We start from the raw sequence: 20,778 nt of genomic DNA, 5'->3' as shown, positions 1-20,778 counted from the left end.
GAGAAGTAATAGATTATGACTACGTGGGGTGACCTCAGGAATGCAAGTCAGTTTAACATTCAAAAATCAATGAAAACGATCTTAAGCCTATCAATAAAATTAATCACATTAACAGAATAAAAGAGAAAAACGATATAACTAGACTAACAGGTGCAGGGGAAAAACCGCCAGAAGTTAACACATGTTTGTGACAAATCTCTCTAGAATCCAGGGTGAGAAAAGAACTTCAGTTCGATGAAGGGTAACTATGCAAAGCCAAGAGCTAACAGCGTATTTGATGGTGAACTATTAAATACTTTACTTGGCAATTATGAATATCCAGAATAAGCAAAGCGTATCTATGGTGACAAAAATCAGATCAATGGTTGTTCACTGGGATGGGGAAGGGATTGAATGGGTGGCGGCAAAAGCGAACTTTCTGGCTTAATGGAAATAAGCCCTATCTTGACTGGGATGCTGGTAACATGGGTGAATAAATTGTTAAAATTCCAATTGTACACCTTAAATGAATGCATTCCATTGTGTGCAAATATTTCCTCAGTAATTAAAAAATGTGCATGTTAACTTCTTATTTTCTATATTTTCCAAATGGTACTAGCATATCATGGATGACATAGTCCATAGTCACAGGGGAAGGTAATGTGGAAACCAGATGTATGTTTCTAGTTTGAAAGGAAACATTAGTTTTATGTGCTTTTTTTTTTTTTTTTGGACACACAGAAGAGTCACACTTAAAAATTCTTAGGAAATTCACATTATGCCCACAGAATACATGCTGATGCTGGCTGATTTATCATTCTTGGTCCGAGCTGAGGAGCTAGGAAGCCAGTTCTAGCACAAGGCTATACTTGATCTTCATGGGAGTTCTCCTTGAGTTTAGAAGAAGATGATCACGTTAGATTTAAATTGGGAACATTCCAGTGCATTCTGAAGTGTTTTGAGGTTTCTGGAGGACTACATTTGTTGTCCATCTATCTATTAATTCCATTATAAACCAGAATAAAAGAAACCTCAAAAAGAGTTACTTTCATTTAATTTATAGATAGGTCTCCTTGTGGTTCAGTAGAGTAAGTTCCTAAATCTTGATTTCCCTGCTCAGCAAGAACACAAGTCTCTGCGTTACGTGAGGAATTTATGTCCGGAGAACACACAAGGGATGTCCCTGGAGTCGCAGTAGCTGGCATCTTCTGTGAAAAACTTGCCTATGTATACTTTATTTGGATAATTTAATAATCAGAAGCCCTAGATAAGCTGCTACTTTATAGTAAATTATGCTTACAGAAGAGGAAGGTAATGGTGAACCTTGTTTTCTTAATACCACTATTAAAAATGCAGCGTATTAGTTTGCCAACTTACACCAACCAAAAGCGATTGCTGAGCTCCCACATGATAAATCAGAACGAAAGTGACCTAACAGGCCAAGTCGTTCTCCAGTGAAAACGGATACCCACAACAGTATCAGTCATCATTTTCTTTGCCAGTAAAACATGTGTTTCCTGTTATACAGGGCCAGCCCTAACATACAGGATCTGACATTTGGTAGGTACCCAATAAGTGCAGAATACATCAATGTCAGTTACACTGAATAAAACGGTTTTATGAATAATAGTGCCCTGAACATCGGCCAATAATCACTTGCCTTTTTAAAATTCAGCATGCAGAGCTTGGCCTTCTCTCCAAATTGCCACTTGCACTGCGTGTTTGCATCGTATAACTGGCCCGGCAGTTTCTCAGGATACTTGTATTCCTTCACAGGCTTTGGCTGATCAGCAAGGCATGTCGCCTGGGCAGTGCTAAAACAAAGAGGGGATGCCAAAATAATTATCAAAGATGTACATTCAATCATGCTGTTTCTTCTTAAGCAGTTTACCACATATACTATAGAGAAAAGAGGGAATTTTTTCCCCCAAGGTCCTATATAACAATTGTTGTAATTAAATTTAAGTATAGGGGCCACATTTTCAGAAATTGCTCATTTTGCTTTCTTCAGGAAGGTGATTCGTTTTTTCTTAGCTTACTCAAACTTTTCCTGGGGAAAAGTGAAATGGAATAATACAACCAGATGGTCAATGTGAGAGGCTCCTATTACAGACCACTTTTATGTACACCTTTTGCCAGGAACAGTCAAAGATGGAAATGGGTATTGTAAAAGGCAAAATGCAGTCCGCCAATTTCAAAGATTAAAATGTACTTTCTCTCCCTCTCTCTCTCCCTACCTGCCTCCTTTTCTTCCTTCCTTCTTCTTCTAGGCTAGGGGACATCTGCACAACAGATTATAGCTTCCAGAGGTTCTGTAGGAACAATTCCAACAATTTCCACCAGCAATGCTCTATACTCATGCTAATTTCTTACTAGACTTCCAAGTCAAGGAGGGAAATGACTGCTTAAGTTTACTAGCAGATGGCCAAAGACCAACTAATAATTCCTTTCTCCAAAAATACAGTATCCCCTTCCCTACCAGGAATGTACTTAAGGTATTATTTTTGCATTTGGAGGGAGAAGTGGCAAGTGTTTGCAAATAGTAACTAAATCCTACTTATAAATTTCAATATGCCAAAAGGAGAAAAAAACAACAAAACTCCTCTGTAATCACAATAAATTAATGAACAGGAGATCTGTTCAGGCATCTCCAAACTTTTCTTCATGTAATTGTCCACCTTGATTAGAATCTTTTTGGCCCCAGTCTCCATAGCCCCAGGCCCAGATTCCTCTGCCTTGGAGCCCACTGATGTATGATTTCAATTAATATCCACATACAAAAAACGTGAGGGATCTCACCAGCCACTGTGCATAAGACATTAATCCCACATGGAAGAAGGTCAGACGGTTTTTCAGAGCAAACCAAGATGTAGAGATGATGTTAAATGATAGGAAAGAGCTAAGAGTAGTGACTAGTTCACTCTAAGTGTTCAATAAATGATTTATCTATTACTGTTACTCTGATCATGATGCAAGGGCATATTTATAAGTAAAGAAAAATTAATAAAAGCATAATTAACATTTCAAGACAGGAGTGATTTGGCAAATTTTGAATTCCATAGCCCCTCTCTCTAATGGGTGTCAAATGATTTCTATATACTAGTTAGATGTCTTCCATTATCTCCCAAAGTTTACATCAGGGTTGCCAAGATTATTCCCTGTCTGTGGACAAAAAACTAGAGAAAGTCAGCTACACTGGCTCACATGAGAGATTAAAAAAACCACAAAGAGGTTCACAGGTTCAGGAACTTTAATAGTTCATGTAAATATAGCCTGTTATTTATAATTCATTCTTAAAACTGAAATCAAAGGGGACTTCCCTTCTAACTATTGTGGACTGTCACATATCAAATGGGTCCTTCTATAGACATCAGAAAACTATTAAAGTAAAAAGGACATAAGGGATGAAAATTTCCAGAGCAAAGGGAGGCACAGAACTGAACCAAACACCCAGTGCTATTTTCCTTCTCAAGAAAGGAATGTGTTGAGTCATAAGCAGCTGCCAATTAGCCAAGTGGCATAGTGGAAAGTCAAGGGCCTGAGATGCTGGGCGAAGTTTTTGGCAATCTGGTGGGGCTGGGAGATGAACACTGGAACTGAGGCTCTGCCGGAAAGGAAAGGCCTTGGTAACATCATAGGATTTTCATTGACACCACAATAGGTCTACTTCTGGGAGTAAGAACAAGCTGAATAGGCCAGTTTAGAAAGACTGGATGCTAGGTTGGCATCACCTCAATACCAAAGTGAATGAAGATAAATTGCAACTACCCTATCTGCTAAAAATAAAAGATAATATCATTATTTTGTCTTTAAATGTTTTATAAACAATGTCTTTATTTGTTCAAAATCAGTAATTTTACTAGGAGATAAGACCAAATGATTGAAGTTCAAGAGAATATACACATAATAGAGGCAGACTCACAGGAAATTCAGATACTGGTACAATCAGAAATGGAATTTGAAATTACTGTAATGAATAGATTCAAGAAAAAAAAAAAAAAAAATGAAGGCTTTCACCAAACAAATAATATATACAAAAATATGCATATGGTGTATTGTGAAAAGTTCTAATATTTACAAAATTGGAATCCATAAAAGAGAGAATAGAAAGAATGAGGCAGAATCAATATTCATAAATAAAATGGCCAAGAGTATTCAAAAGCTGATGGAATGCAGCAAGCCATAGATTTAAGCAGTTCCAAAATCCCAAGCAGAAAAGCACACATATGTACGTATGCCCTTTACAAAGAAGAGCAAAATAAAGACAAAAGTAGAATATGCCACTAAGAAGTCCACAGTAAAACAAACCAACAAACAACACTCTAATGGGACTTGTTCAGGCACAAAGGAAATGTTCTCAGATGGAAAATGGAAATGCGAGGGGTAATGAAGAGCAACGTAAAGGTAATTATGTTGGTCGCAAAGCCAAAGAGAAAAGCTCATGGCGCTGAGGATGAGGTCCCTGCCTGGTCCACAAACACACAGTGCATAGAGCGGGGGCCTGGAAGAATCCCGCACAGGGAAGATGCAGGAACGCACACATCAATGCCGGGACCTGAAAGTCAGCTCTGATTAGAGTCACGTATGAAGAGCTGAAACTCCATGTGCTGATCTCACCCCTTTTATGTCTGACTAGGCTCATGCTTGGGCCTGTTCGCTCTTGCCCTATTGGCCCAATCAGGGCACACAGCTAAGCATGGAGTCAATGAGGCAGCTTTAGGGGTGCCCCAGGGTGTGCGTGCAAGAAGGAAAAGCATGGCAGACTTTTTATAAACAATCTGCCATGATACCCACAAGGACAGAATAAGTTTTGACTCCTTTGCATGCCCTGCACCAAAATCAGGTGGCTTTCATGTGACAAGCAAAACAATAAACATTGTAGGAGACCATGGGACAGGCTATATGCATGACTTTGGGGTAAGCAGAGTGCTTTTTTCAGCAGTGCACACACACAAAATGCCTATACTGAAGGGAAAATATGGATAATTTGAACTCTATTAAAATTTTTAAAACTTGTGTTAAAGAAAATAAAGTAAGGTCAAAGGTACAACAACAATATGTCAAAATCCTTTTCCCTCTCTAATTCATAAACCATAAAATATTAATTTTGAGAGACTTTTTAGTTGTATTTCTTCCTTTCCCAAGTAAAAATTCGAGGGCCCCCAGAAAAGGTTACATCACTTGCCAAGGTCAGCACAGTAAGTGATAAAGGCCCGATCAGCCTGCCAGCTCTGCTTCCCTCTGCTCTTTCCATCACAGGACAGGACCCATTTTTCCAGTCTTAGTGTCACATGGGCTCTGCAGAAACTGCAATCCCACTGTGACTTGGTGGTTTGCTTTTCTTAAAATGAACATTATACAGCAGACCCAAACGTGAACTGAAACATACTATTTCCATTATACCCAAAACCAAGCTTAATGAGCACTAAGGTGAAGTCAAATTTTCTCGACAAAGGGTGGTATAGGGTATGGCAGGGGATCCATGCACCCCTCAAACTTCCTGTTCTGTGAGGGTCACCATTCTCATGTAGACTCAAGTGGTCAGAGGAGAGGCATATTTAATGATCAGTAGTACATGACTCAAATTTTTAAAAAATAAATTGAAGATGAGTCTATGTTGTCATGAAATTTAAAATAACGGGCTAAATTTTCCCTACATCCTAGGCCTCCAGGACACAGACATGAGTAAATGTGATGAGGTCTGTGTCTGTTCAGAGGAAATGACACATTACTCCATTGACTAGGTTGATGAATGTACTCCAAACATATATCTGTCCTTCTTGACTCTACCAAGTATGGAGAAAAGTTGTGCTGACAACTTTAGGCCAATTGAGTTTCTTATTATATGTTTTTTCCGTGTACCACATGCTAAATTGCTAATAAAGGAAATAAGATTCATCGTTACGAGTTTGCCATTTATCCTTACTCATTGTTGGGATCATATCCAAACAGCCACCTAAATTGGCGGAGCATGTAACAGTGTTTTGATTCCTTGGAAATCAGGAAGTCAGCAAACATGTCACAGAAGACGATCTCAGATTCATTAAGCTGATGAAAAGTCAGTGTTAACATGCTGTAGACCTGTCCAATTCACAACTGGTCATCTCAAGTAAAATAAATCTTTATAGTGCATTTGACAGTGAAAGTCTTTTTTTGGAAAATTTAATCTTCCAAAAAAACAAACTTGTGAGCATGTGAAATCTTGCATATTTATTTATAATCATGTGGTCCAAAGCAATTAGTAAAGCCCCTGAAAAATAAAGACATATTACTGAATTGCAACAAAAAGCTTTTACTGACTGGCACAAAAACAAATGAATGTGCACTTCACATTACATTTAGCCGTTCTAATAGCACAGGAAAAAAATGCCTTTGAATTTTAGAACCTTAATAATCATTCTGAAAATCGTGTTCTGATTTGAAGATTACAGTACATTTAGTGTCATCAGAATAATTATTCTCTGAGCATATAAATATTTTCTTTCCATGAGTTTTCCTATATTTCTTGGCAGTTAAAACACTTTTTCTGGACACTTTTATGATGCTGATTTTCACTGCACACCCATGCATCCCGTTTCCCAAGTTGTCAGAGCAATTTACAAAAATAGAAAATGTTTTTATATCTTCATCATATCTATGAAGATGAAAAATCAATACAATATTTTTGAAAAAAATCTAGAAAATTATAGAAAGAATCTGAGATAGAGAAAACTCCAAATTCTCTTTGTTAATACAGTTAAGAACACTGTGAGCCTTAAAGTAAATGTTCATGTACGGAACAACAAATGCTAAAAGGACCCCATGTGTCGTGCCAGTTGTAGAATAATGTTAACATCGCCTTTTTTGATAATAGAAATAGAAAAAAGACCACGTGTATGTTCCCAGTATATAGACTTATATTACCAAGATGCAGATACTGTCCACAAAATTCTCACTCTTCCTGGGTGGCATAAAATATGAAAAGCAGTCATCAGTCATTATTTTTTAAATATGTTTTTATGGATTTTAGAGAGGAAGGGAGAGGGAGAGAGAGAATCATTGATGTGAGAGAGAAGCATTGATCGGCTGTCTCTCATTCACACCCCGACTGGGGATGGAACTCGCAATCTGGGCATGTGCCCTGATCAGGAATAGAACCAGTGACCTTTTGGTGCATGGGGTGATGCTCCCCCACTGAACCACACTGGCCGAGGGAATCAGTCACTATTCTGCCTGAGGTCTCAGAGTGGGACTATGAGGAAGGGACCACAAGATGAAGGCCGGAGTCCCTGCAGGCTGGTGGCCAGGATGCTGGCTCAGAAAAGGTGTTGCAAGGAGAACTGAAGGAAGAGGCAGAAGTCAGGTAAACCAGCCATCGGCTCAGTGACCCGGGTGGGCATGGGGGCGCAGTCACCAGGTAACGGACGAGCAAGAGTAAAGCTGACAAAAATAGTTAGCGACCCTTCCTGAATGGTGTTCGAAAAACAAGACAATGTAAATTGTGCAACAGAAAATAAGAAGGGAGAGGAGCTCTACTGAAAAAATTTTAAAAGAGAGAGAAAAAGAGAAAAATCTGAAACCCAAAGTCAGTGAAACTAGCCAGAGAGGCCAGTAGCACCCCGAGTGGTGTCTACAGACGATAATACGGATGGCATGCTTTTGTCCTTCATTCTCAGCTTGGAGGAACTAGTTCTTAGTTTTGACCACAACAAACATGAGTTACAGAGACTTGGGAGGCAACTATCTAGCTGCTAATCTGGCACTTCTTGGGTGCGGCCAACCTGTTTTTTCTTCTGTCAACTCTGGTTGAGCCAGTGCAGGACAGGAGCCCTGCGGCTGCCTCTCCACGCTGTGCTGTCTGTTCAGTTGCTGGCATCGTGTTGTGACAAAACAAGCAGAAGTAAAAAGAAAGTGCTCCCAGTGCCTGTGTAGACTGACCCAGGATGGAGTCACTCCAGAGTTGGGTCTAGAGGAGGGCAGAAGTGGGAGGTCACACGTGTATCATCAGATATGAAAGGGTACAGACAGGTTACTCTTTATCAATTATTTTCTTTTTTGTGTTTGTATTAATATTTATAAACACTCACTATATAATGTATAAATGTAATATTGCTAAAAATGTGTAAAATCTATTTTATATATCAGATGTATAATATATAAAGTATTATGTAAAATAATGCATAATCATAAAGTATATAGAAACATTTTTATAAATGCATGCATATATATAATCTATAGTTATGTTTATATATACATATGCACAGTTCTATTTATTTTTAAATTTTTGTGCTGGTATAAGCTTTGCTTTCCTTGAAATATTGGTATTTGCCCTATTTTCTGTTAATACAAACAGATTACATCTCCTTTTTGCTGCTTTGGTTTCTAGAAAAATCCTAGATCAATTTCAAGCTTCAATATCACAGCTAAAGGTTGTCCTTTGGGATCTATACAACTGTGTTTTTTCCTTGATCTTCATTTTTTATTTTCATTTGTTTTTCTCTTCATATGACTTTGAATTCTACTAAATTTTTTGTAAGAATCCATTCCAATTTCTTAAGGTAAGCTGGTTTCATTTGTTAGCTCTTTCCAAAAATATACAATTGAAATGAGACTGATAATTCTCATACTTTCTTTGATGAATCTCAGAAATGTGAATGCCTTTAGTTGAGAACTATTAGAATCAGTAGATTATTGTGAGTCAGTGGGTTGTTAGCAAGCAAACACAATTCTTTTGTGTCTGGTACAATACATTTCTAATGAATACACATGTCCTTCATCCTGAATAATAGCAGTTCTCCTTCCTGGGGGCCAAAGAAACAATAATGTTCCCATTTCAGGATTATCTTCCACGAGGAACAGAGCTATCAAATCACAGACTGTTCCAGGTACCATCATTTGTTCCCCAAAGAATGTGTTTAGATGGGAAGAAAAGGGATGTTGAGAAGTTTAGGTTGACCTAGCACCTAAATTCTTATGCCCATGTATTCAGTTAATGTTGATTATCAGAGATAGGTCATCTTCAAAGAGCTAAGAGCTATTTTCTAAACAAATAAAATATTTCACTCATCTTTATAGGATTTGAGCCAAGTAATTTTGTTAAGTAATTACATATAAAAACAAAAATAAATGTTACAAGTTCAACAGAATTGCTATTCCTCGGCTCTTTGCATTTATGGTTCTTGGGATCAGTGGAGAGAAGTCAGGTCTAGGGTTCAGAATTCCTGGGTTCTATTACCAATTCTGCCACTAACTAGCTGGTCCCTGCAGGTCTCAGTTACTTCACCTGTAATGTGATTTGGGGTTGATGATATAGCACATGTCCCTCTCTGTACCAACTCTCTTGTCCCTTTCCTCCAGAGCATACAGGTAGACGTCGCTTTGGAGGGCCATCAGCTGAGTTCTCACTTCCAAAAATACAGCCCCTTCCCTGCACACCATCCAGTGCTCTCTTTCCCTAGCCACCTGTTGGCTGTAGTGGAGAATAAGGTCCTCCAAGAGAAAGAGCCACAGGGTGGAAGGAACCTGGGTCTCTGAATTACTGTGTGGAGCAGAGATCTCACCAACCTATACTGGCATGTGGTACAAGTGAGAAATAGTTATGATTTAAAGCCAAACTACAAACTCTAATTCATTGAGATTTGGTGGATAATCTACCTTACTAGCAGATCTAAGGATGTTTCTTAAAGTCCCTTCTTTCTAAAATTTTAAAACATGATGACTATTGTTCAGGGAGTCAAATCCCACCTTCCCAATCTTTTATACCCTAAATAAAATAGTACTATAATTGAATTTCCTAAAAATAATTCTTAAAACTACGGGATTTTAGAGCCAGGTTAAGGTTTATATATACAAGTTTTTTCTCATATTAATAAACGAATTTTGTTAAAAACAAACAAAACATTTAGGTGTGCTTTAGCATTGTGTGTATAGATGTATACATGCTAGGTCTTCCTATTCGTGGACTAAAATGTCTGGTTATAGATAGGAGGATTTAAAAAAATCTAAATGTAGACATAATATTTTGGCTTTGTAAGTATCATATGGACTTCAAGTTTAAAGGTTAAATGATGTTGGATTAAGCCTACAGGCCTCCGTGCTCTAAGGAAGTGTTTGGCAAACTCCTTGGTCATATAAATGTCTTAAGACACTTTCAAGTGGGAACCATCTTGGGGAGTCACACCAAGCCTGGGGCTGCTTGGACAGGATCAGGTTGACCAGGCACTGAACATCAAAAGCACCAAGAAATGTACGACCAGCTCCAAAAGTTCATACCTTAAAAATTTGTGCAGGTACTGGCGGCTGCAGGGTGACCAGGAGAAGACCCCATTGTGTCCAGCTAATGTAGGGGACATTATGTTGCCCTCAGACTTTTTGCACATGTTCCCTTCTCCATCATGGACCATGCCAAAGCTACGAGAGAGAGAAATGGTTCTTTCAAAACAAAGAACAGTTTCAATTGTCTAATACACACTAACAAACACATGTCAACACTGTGAAGACTCTCCTACTTTTGTGTGCTAGTCAGGCAGAAATTACAGCTTTAACAGCCAAACTGCGGAGACTACTCACGTATTCATAGGCCTTTCCTGAAGAACTACAACTCACCGAGCTGTTTGAAAGTACACACGAATATCAAAACAGAGCACTGTCCTGATGTCTGCTAAGGGAAGATGCTTTCATTATAAAAAAGGATTTCAAATGGCATGGGGAGGGCAGTTCATTTGATCTTGGCAGAGCTAAAACGGTTCTATATTCCTTCATTCCCTCTATACTCTCTTCTGCTCACCAAGGATTGTCAGAATTTCCAGTATTTGTCAGAAATACAGATGCCAGACTCTCTAACTGTGTTTGAAGCCTAACACCATTTGAATTACTAGCCAACTACTGCAAATCTTGGTGTTGACATTTTATACCAGCACCTACCTGGTACTGCTCCATCTAAGGCTAGGTCTGCACTGCCAGAGGCTGTGACAGGTGGACAGTGCTTGAGCTGAGTATTCCCTACAACCCTTTGGAGGAAGTGGCTCTATGGAACCCCAATAGGCGGCTATGGTTACATTTATCTACGGGCCTTGTTTGATGAACCTGTTATTCTTGAGTGAAAAGAAAATTACTTTGGGGCTCTGGCTCTAGCTTAGTAAATGGGGACACCTCAAACTAAAGTGGCTGTGGGAACTCTTAATATGATTCTTTACAGGTTTTCTAATCCCACAGTGTCAACCAGCACCCCTTACTGTCACTTTTGTAGCTCTGCATCCAGAAAAATCCCACTGGCTAAGTTGCTACCTCCCCCCACCAAGTGCTTCTTCTCCTTAACTTTCTAAAGATTCGGTCATCTTCACTTGCTCCAGAAAAGCAGAACTTACTCCCTTGGGAAGAAAGCATGGGGGTGGGGGTGGGCACTCTTTATAGCCCTGAAGGCTTCCTGTTAGAGCAAATATATTTTTGGAGAGTCAACCGATTGTCAGTCATTAATATCTGATACCCACTGAATCATGATATGGATCACTAGAGTAAGATTTCAAATGAATAGGAAACAGAGGGAAAGGGAAAGGGAAAGGAAAGAAAGAGAGAAAACAAAAATGGACATGGTGGTTACTTGTATCTGGGGACATTCTGCATCTAAGAATCCCATGATCAGTGAAGGGAGAGACACAGGGACAGGGACAGAAGACATGAACACTGGGCGAGTGGGCTCCAAAAGGAGGCCAGGTAATTTGTACTTGTTGCCAAGGCTAAATACACATTTTCCTACTTTACTATTTTGCTTAGAGCTCTTTAATAATATCAGTAAAAACAACAACTAACATTTGTAAGCACTCATTATTTTACAGACAGGGTATTAAGCATGCTGCCTATGTTTTTTAATTTAAACCTCACTACAAGCCTATAAGGTAGGCATAATACAACGACAGCAAGACTGAAGACTTGAGAGAGGCTTGTCCAGGGTCTCAGAGCCACGACTGGAACCTGGCACTCTAATGTCAGGGCCCAGACGGGACCCATGCAATAGGGTAACTCGAGCATGACTGAAGGGTGTATCCAAGAAATTCTAGTGTGCAAACATTGTCCAATTTCTGCAAAATTCCTACTCAGTACCAAGGGTGATGTATATGTAGTCATTTCAGCCTCCACCCATTCTCTTAAGTTCTATTAAAAGCAATCAATCAAGAGCAGAGTAACCATAGGGCAGAGAAAATGTGTCATGGCTATGGAAAAGATTCAGACTGTAATCACATATGGTTGGCTGTCTTGAGGAGAAAGTGACCAAGATGAAATACCAACGTACCTGCTCCTGGCTTGCCCTTGACCTGAATATGGAGAAGATACAGTATGGGTCATCAAGTGCCCTAGATAAATTTGTTACCAGTTTCACCTGCATTTCTAAGAAATTCAAAGTTACAGCATCCCAGGTCTGGGAACATCTTGGTCTTAAACTTTTCATCTAATGTATTTTCGATGATTCTTTCTAGCAAGAATCTCAAACTCTGCTGTGCATCAGAATATCTGAGAAATGTACTGCATAATGTGGCTATAATGAAACCTATCAGAAACCTGGTTGGTTTTTGACTTAGTAGATTGTGGGTTAGGCTCTGGTATTTGGGTGTATTCTAACACAGTAACTTGATTCTAATATCCACCCGAATCTGAGCACCACTATTTTAAGAGTTCTGTTTCCAAGTAGTACAACTCCCATAAATTGTGCTGTGATGGATGCCAGCACATTACCATGAAAGTGCCACAATGATCACATTTGATATTAATATTAATATAGTCATGGAAGAATGACTAGAACATATTCCGAAGATAAAGTTGGTATTTGGCAACCCAGAAATATAATTAATATTCAAGTTAAACATTCTAGATAATTTTTCTCTCCCATGAACCATAGTACTTTATTCAAAGTAATGATCGCCTCATATACTAATGCACTAAATATATAAATATATATATTTTTTTCTTACCTACTATCTAATAAATTTCTGAAGAACAGAGATTCTTGTTATCCATGCTCATAGCCCCAGGGCCAGTGGACCCACTAGCCCATAACAGGTTCTCCAGTCATGTTTTTAGGATGAATAAAGAACAGACCTCCAACTATGGCCTGGAGAATTATGCTCAATGTCAGATGCTTGTAATGTCTTCCACAGTACTTTCTCAAGGATTCAATTACATCAACAAGTATTTTTTCATTATTAATGATATACCCAGAGAACAGCCAAGTATATTCAGAGGTTGTACCAATTATTTCAGGCTGTTCATTAGCAGGGGCTAAGGAAATGAGAAACTCTCTAAAGAAACCACGGGTCAGTGTCATCTGGATAATAAACCACAACCTTGGCCTGATGATGGTAACCTCTGGTGGAACCCGGATGTTCTGCAACAGAGCTCTGATGCAGGTTTTTCAAGAAGTCTCTGTCATTCATAAATAGTTTGACTTTGGGCAAATTACTTAACTCTCTGAGTCTCAGATTTCTCACTTATAAAATGAGATAATAAAGCCTTCCTCACCCTGGATGGTGAGCTCAGTGGTTAGAGCACTGGCCCAAGAACAAAAGGGTCACGGGTTTGATTTCCGGTGAAGGGCACACACCTGGGTTTCAAGCTTGCTCCCCACCCCCGTCAGGTGTGTGCAGGAGGCAACCAGCCAATGCGTCTCTCTCATATTGATCTCTCTCTCTCCCCCCCACCCCTCCCTTCCACTCTGTCTGAAAAGCAACGGAAAAAATACCTTCATGTGAGGATTAACAAGACAAACAAACAAAAATACCTTCCTCTGAATACCTGGCACCCTGTATGTCACAAACTAAATTTCAGAACTTGTACTACTTATCTGATTCAAATGTGGCCTTGGTCAAATCACTTAACACTTTGGTGCCATTTGTATATATTTATGGTGTGTGTGTGTGTGTGTGTGTGTGTGTGTGTGTGTTTACATGTGTGGGTTTGCCAAAGGTCAGTGGGTTTCAAATACTTTTGGACACAGGAACAAACAATAATTTTAAGAGGAATGACAATAAATAAAATTGGTAAGAAGTGACCCTCTAATTACTGGGTTCCCTGGAGCGCAGTCTGACAATCACAAGACCAATGATGTCTGTTGCCCTGATATTCTACAAATCCTTCAGATCACCCAGTGCCTCCCTGACCCAGCTGGAGGGGCTCAGATTGATGACAGCACAGCCACAAACTGGTAGGGTACACATATCACCATCAAATGCTCAAAAGGCATCTAACATCACCAGCCAAGTATGCTTGAAGTGAATGGTATTAGGAAGCCAATCCGCTTCTATCGAGACTTCCCTAATCTTCCCCGACTGTGTCTCTTGCAATGCCTACAGCCTTCACTCTTACTCCCTCTCATGCCATGTTTATTTTCTTTTTGTGAGACATTGGGGGGCATGGATCACTAGTCCTTTTATAGAATCCTACACAATGCTCTTCTGGCAGAATGCAAATTGTGCCCAGAAAATAGGTCCATAAATGCTGAAAAAGACAGGAGACAAAATGATAGATCATGCATACTTCTGAGCACAGTAAATGTGTTTTAATATTGTCTGAATGGCCTGAAATGTTAATGCAAATTAAGTATTTCAGCATATTGTATATAATAGGGAATATTCAGCTCAAATAATACCACTGTAATTATGCCTGCACACACCCGTTAAGGATCTCACAGGCTCCACTGGTTCTGCAGACGGAAAGTCAGGTAAGAGAAGACCAGGCGACATGCCCTGGTAACTCCTAGGCTGTGGGAGAACTGCAATGTACCTGAGTCCCAGGGCGCTACCCATTAAATGACATGACTTCCCTTTGCAAGTGGGAATTTTCAAATAGATGACATATTTTCCAAAATGTGTAATTCAGTCCTCAACCTGTCTATGCCAATTCCTCAACACTTACATGTAGCAAATCACAAACCCTAAACCAGGACACTCTCCCTGCCCCACCAGCTTAAGGGCAATCCTGGCTCAATCCCACACACAAGCGGAGAACACACACCCTCGCTTCTGGTTCCAGTCTTTCTTCCTCCCTTTTCCAACACAAATCTAAACACTGGTTCTTAGCAATTTCTATTTCTAGGTCAGATTCCCCAGTATAACCACAAGAAGTTTTTGAGATGAAAACAACTAAACTTAGAAGAAGAAATTGACTGATAAGATAATCGACTGAAATCTTTCTTTGAGCTAAAGGCTAGGAGACCTATGGCCGAAAGCATGGGGAAGCACTCCTCCACCCTAAACAACGTCCTCTGAATGTAAGCAAAACTGAAGAGGTAAGTCACCTGCGAAATATGATGTTTTATACAGACCTAACAGACATATAGTTGTCTTTTAATTCTTAGGGTACCAACCTGTAAATTGGAGCTCATTGCCAAGAATAAGACAAAGGCATGTTGTTTGTGTAATGACATTTGAGCCAGATATCAAACCTGTAGTCCCTTCTTCAAGAATAGTTGTTAAATAAATGAGCTGAATAAATGTGCTTGTCTTTAGGTAAAATTTACAGTTTGATTACTGGGTCTTCCACGCCACAGCCTCTCTCATTTGATGTGCACTGAAATACTCTTCATTTGTTCACTTACTCGCTCCCCAACTCACTCCCCCCATGCCATTCATTCACATTTGCTGAACACTCAGCATGGCCTACATGCTAAGCCAGTGAAGGAAGGTGAGAGATTGTCTTGAGTGGTTCCTATGGTTTGAGAGACATGAGAAATTGCTCTGCATGTTTATAAAAAGTGCTCCATAAAGAGCAGATATTACAATTATTATTGTCATTATCGTCATAGCTATTATTATAACTCATTTTGGCATTTAGCACGCGCGATTCATTTGTACATCTTTTACATACATGTCCTGTTTCAATAAGATCAGAAGCTAGTTCACGGGAGAACTGACTCTTCAGAGCTCCCAGTTCCTCCATCCTTTGCACAATGTCCTCTAAACATTAGGTGCTCAGTACAGAGCTGATAATTTCCTGGAGGTTGATCCTATAGGGAGTGGGACTTCCCTTTATCAAATCCAGAGTGCCTGTCCTTCCTCCCATCTGTATTCCCACTTGCAAGTACCAAAACGTATCTCTTGTTGGGGAGACATTCTTTTTCCATGTAGATCCAGTCCAAGTGGTAAAAAAAAAATATCAATAATTGACTTCTAAAAGAAAATAATAGCAAACACCGATAGTTATTGACATTGAAGACCAAGAGCCTAGTGTTGGATGTATCAACTTTAACTTCAGCTAAATGCACCACCTGCAACTGCTAGCAATGCCAGTGCCCATATCTCAGCTGCTTATCTAATGCCAATTTGCTCAGCCCTCGGTGACTTAAATATTTCTTACCTTGATTGTTTAATTAAATTTAGGTATGGTTCAGAGGACAGCAAGATCCCCGTGTCGTTAAAATAATGAGAGTTTTTGAAGTTTTAACTCTAGTAGTCTATTAAAAATACAATTATGATGTAACTGAAAGCTTTATGAAGTGTAGGCACAATTTTCTGGGCACTGAAAAAGTCAATCATTACCTGTAATGATGAAGGGATCAGTAATAGGATATACAGTTTCACTTTCAGGTCATCAGTTCATACACAGCCTGAGTCTGCAAGGCCTCCATGTGGATCCATTACACACAAAGTCACACACATGTGAACGTACACACACAAACATGCACATACAGATGCCTTGAACAGGTCAGGGTGACAAGTGAGCTCAGTCCATTTTCTAAATAGGGGATGGAGACCAAATCATAAACACTGCCTTTTGTAACTTTCGTGATTTTGCAAGTAAAACTGGGGTTAAAGTAAAAATATAAAAATTATGTTTCCTGGTTGTGCATTTCTAGAAGTTTCAAGTACAGCTGCGGTATAGTAGAAAAACACCTGCACAATCACTGTCAGAGCTCATATTAATCAGGGCAATTGTAGGAAGTTAGCAGTGGGCCCCTTAAAAAAATTCATAAATGGTGGCTCAAGGTAAGGCAGTTTCCAGAATTATTAGCCCAAGAAACCTTTCCTAAGAATAAATTTCTATAAGTTACTGATAGAAATTTGACATTCTATAGGAATAAGTGTAAGTTTTTACGTAAATAGATGCCACCTGTTGCTGAGAGCTGCCTGTCCAGCACCAGCATCTGTCTGCACCAAGCTGCCAGGCTCACTGCTCACCCTGATGCTGCCCTATTTCAAAACCATCAACACCGGGAAAATGGGAACCTGGAAAGCAAACCATCTCCTACTGGGCCCAATCTCCTGTAGTACTTGCACTCCCCAAATTCTGCTCAGGACACCAATCAAAAAACACCTCTCCGAATTCTAAAAGCCACGTAAGAAAACAAACTCAAGAGGAACAAGTTAACAGAGAAGGGCCTGTCACTGCCCTCAGTCATTGGGAGTCCCCCAACAGGGGCTGACCATGGAATGAGATTAGCCCACAGGACAGAGGAGCAGGACTGAGGCAAGCGTCTGCAATGGTAGGCGCATGTGTGAGCAGGAATGTAAGGGAGATAAGAGGGTAAGGAAAGCGTAGACACATGCATTAATGTGCAGGATGAGGCACTACAACAGAAACAACAGAAGTGCTTACGTGATAACATTTACTACCTGTCAATGCCCTTCTCCTCGTATATATGTGAGTTCCCCTCACAGACCTGACCTAAGAAGTCAGTACTTCTATGGCAGCCAACCAGGAGGGAAAGGACCCTGGGCTCCACCCTCCCATGGACATGTACTTACTTGTGTCCAGACTCGTGGGCGATGGTGAAAGCCAGTCCGAGGCCTGTATCTTCATTAATCGTACAGCTGCGATATTTACTACACATTCCACTTATGGGCGCAAATCCTACAGGCATAAAGGTCAAAAGAATATACAGCAGTTTGTGATAACATAAAGGAAGAGGGTGCATTATATGGGCTAATTTACCCTCCATCCTTTAGGGAAATTTGGATCTCACCTTCATCTTCTGAAACGTGAAGTGGGAAAGCCTTGGACTCTTAACAGAAGGGCTCTTAACAACGTGGGAGTAGGGGACCTGTTCTCCCTGCGTGGAAAGCTACTCAGGGCTCTATGAGATGTTTGTGTCACAGGTTATGGCTTGAACACAGTGGAAGAGGGGTTTCACTGCAGATGAAGGAGAATTTCTGTCTTTTTCTATAAACATCTGTGTTCTCAAAAGACAGAGTAAAAACGTGCTGTGGGGAGTGGGCGTGTCAGGAAGTGCTGAGACCACCCAGGTTCAAGGATTTGCCTGGAGGACTCATAGACTCAGAACCTCATGGGTATGATTTAGCATGGCAAACAGAGAGACAGGAAAATTAGCAAACAGAACAAGTACATGAGAAGGAGTTTGGGAGAGCCAGGCATGAGCTTCCAGAGCCTACTTCCAGTAAAGCCACACAAGACATGATTAATTTCCCCAGTAACACATCATGACAAGTGTAGACTGTTGTCCACCAGGGAAGCTCACTAGAGACTCAGGCCCAGGGGTTTATTGGGGGCTGATTACATAGGCATCTTCTGCCTGGCAGGGACCCAAATTCCAGGCTCCCATGAGGAAAGGAGGTATTCCATGGAAATTGCATTATTTGTACAAATAGTTTTGGCACAGTGAGCCACACTGATCAGGCAGTTTGGTGGGAACCTTCTGGAAATCTAAGTTCTCAGAGGTCAGCTTAGGGCCAAACTCATAAACAGGCCTTCCTAAGGTCAGGTTAACCTACATTACACTGAGTCCTATCTGAATGTTTTTATAATAAAGTATCTTCCTCCCTAAAATCCCAGGGAAATATGGAGAGTTAGGAAAAAATGTCCAGGAAAGCCCTGGTCAGTAGCACACCATGCTTTATACTAACTATTTGGAAAAAATATCAGAGTGCTGCCTCTAAGATCTATTCAGCCTCATAAACATATAAAAAATTGCTATGACTGAGACATTTATAAAGAAATTTTAAAATCAGGAATAAGATATAGTTGTAATATCTCTATAATACTCATAAATGTACCATTTCTGCCACATAATGAGATATCCTTCACTCTACTGACCCCATTCCCTCAGGAAGAAGAAATGAAAGAAATTATTTCTTAAGTTAGAAGACAAGAACTCTTGAATCTGCAAGGAACATTCCCTTGCGAAGTAATCACTTTTGATGAGTAAATGCATACTTTTATGCTTGGCCTGAGTTCATACAGGGATGCAAGTTTCTTCTTTATAATTGCACTCAGCAGTGGCTACCGCTTACAGATTTGGAAAGGGGGCACAAGCTCGCTATAGAAGGCCACGGAAGGTGCATAGCACATACAGCGTCCTCAAAACTCTGCGGGACGATCTTACCCAAGGTATCACAGGGCTCATTCTTCCAGGAGCATATGTCCAGACCAGTGAGCAAGATAGCATGGTCATGGCGAGTTCCATCTTTCCCCATCAATCCAGACTGCCACTGGCAGAAGCTGCTTAAGGTGTGGTCCGCGTGATGGCTTATCACAAGCCCTGGCTATGCAGGAGAGACCAAGACCACGGTAACAAAAAGAAAACAGGGTATCATGCAACTGTTACAAGCACTGGCATCCCAGCAAACTCTCATTCACTTGGATTTCAAATACATAGGTAGATCCAAAGGGCACATAGGCTAATTTATCCATTTTATGTACTAAGACACAAAAAAGAGTTACATAAAACCATACAGATTCTGTATAGACACTTGTGTTCATTTCTCTAGTTCTGTGCTAAAATAGTTGGGATGTATTTAGCTAACCCTGAATGCATTTTCAGTGACCCATGAAAGATTATTCCTGTGTATAAAATTTTTGCATTTAAAATCTTTGTAAAACAGTTTGCAAAATTATATAAGACAACAGGATCATTTGTACGTGACTAGACACATACACAAAGCACACCCAGTCTCTGAGTGTCTACTTCATTACCAAGTTGAGTGAATGGGATTTCCAACTTATAGCTCTTCTAATATTTATTATTGTAGCGTTAAATTAAGAAACTACAGAGGCAACATATTCATGAGAAGAGGCAGGTCAATTGGGAAAGCTTTATTTCGGAAAAACAGACTGGAACTAGAGGGAAACTAGAGAGAAGACATTCAACCTTATCCACATATACAAGTTCTAATAAAGCAACAGCGAAATATCATAAGAACGTGTGAACTCTTCGGGAATGAAGAATTTGGGGGGGGCTGGAACATCCAGCAGAACAGACTGCAATGACTTGTTTGAAACTTATCTGTAGGAACATTGTGTTTTCCTATGATGGTCAGAGAAAACTAGATTAAATACCTTAATTTTAGGTCAACTTGTTTAAGGCTTTCATGACTAGAGTGTTGTGTTGGGATTTCTGTCCCTCGGTCACGCCATACGTTTTCTCTTTACAAGTTTTTGTCTTTGCAGAAAGTCAAATACACCTGAGCTAGATGTTATACATCAAAACTGGGACATGCCTTCCATTCTTCAGCGGGCGATTTCCAGGAACACTGCATTAATCAAAGTTAACACAGGTGCACGATCAAAAGATAACCTTGCCTATTCTTTGCAGCTTGGAGGAATTCCAAGGTGAAAACGATTTAATACAAGGAATAATTAACCTGTCACCTGAGAAACCCTGCTGGCTCAGCACCCCTTCTCCAGACAGACACTCACACAAAAGACAATGAGGTTGTATCTTCCTGACTATTCAGGCTAGAAACAGGCCTGTCCTTACTACCCCCACCCTGCCCAGAAAAAGAGCAGAGCCCCAGAATATTAAAGCCTCTAGGCTTCTAAGATCGTATGATCTTAGAGATCATCTAAAAATCCTTTGTTTTATAAAAAAAGAAAACT

The 20,778-nt window shown here is 39.9% G+C and overlaps 1 protein-coding gene across 1 annotated transcript in view; it reads right to left on the bottom strand.

Moving 5' to 3' along the window:
- The window catches only part of ADAMTS16 (ADAM metallopeptidase with thrombospondin type 1 motif 16), a 106,984-nt gene that overhangs the window by 52,500 nt on the left and 33,706 nt on the right, over window positions 1-20,778 (bottom strand). The window contains exons 7-10 of the mRNA XM_081133690.1: window positions 19,286-19,445; window positions 17,691-17,796; window positions 10,231-10,368; window positions 1,640-1,793 (exon numbers count right to left, since the gene is read on the bottom strand). Coding sequence (XP_080989816.1) covers window positions 1,640-1,793; window positions 10,231-10,368; window positions 17,691-17,796; window positions 19,286-19,445 — 558 coding nt within the window. The remainder of the gene's footprint in view (window positions 1-1,639; window positions 1,794-10,230; window positions 10,369-17,690; window positions 17,797-19,285; window positions 19,446-20,778) is intronic.

Source organism: Miniopterus schreibersii, assembly GCF_964146895.1.
Source record: "Miniopterus schreibersii genome assembly, chromosome: 3".
In the NCBI taxonomy this organism is placed as follows: Eukaryota; Metazoa; Chordata; class Mammalia; order Chiroptera; family Miniopteridae; genus Miniopterus; species Miniopterus schreibersii.
This window is presented reverse-complemented; position numbering and strand designations above follow the sequence as displayed.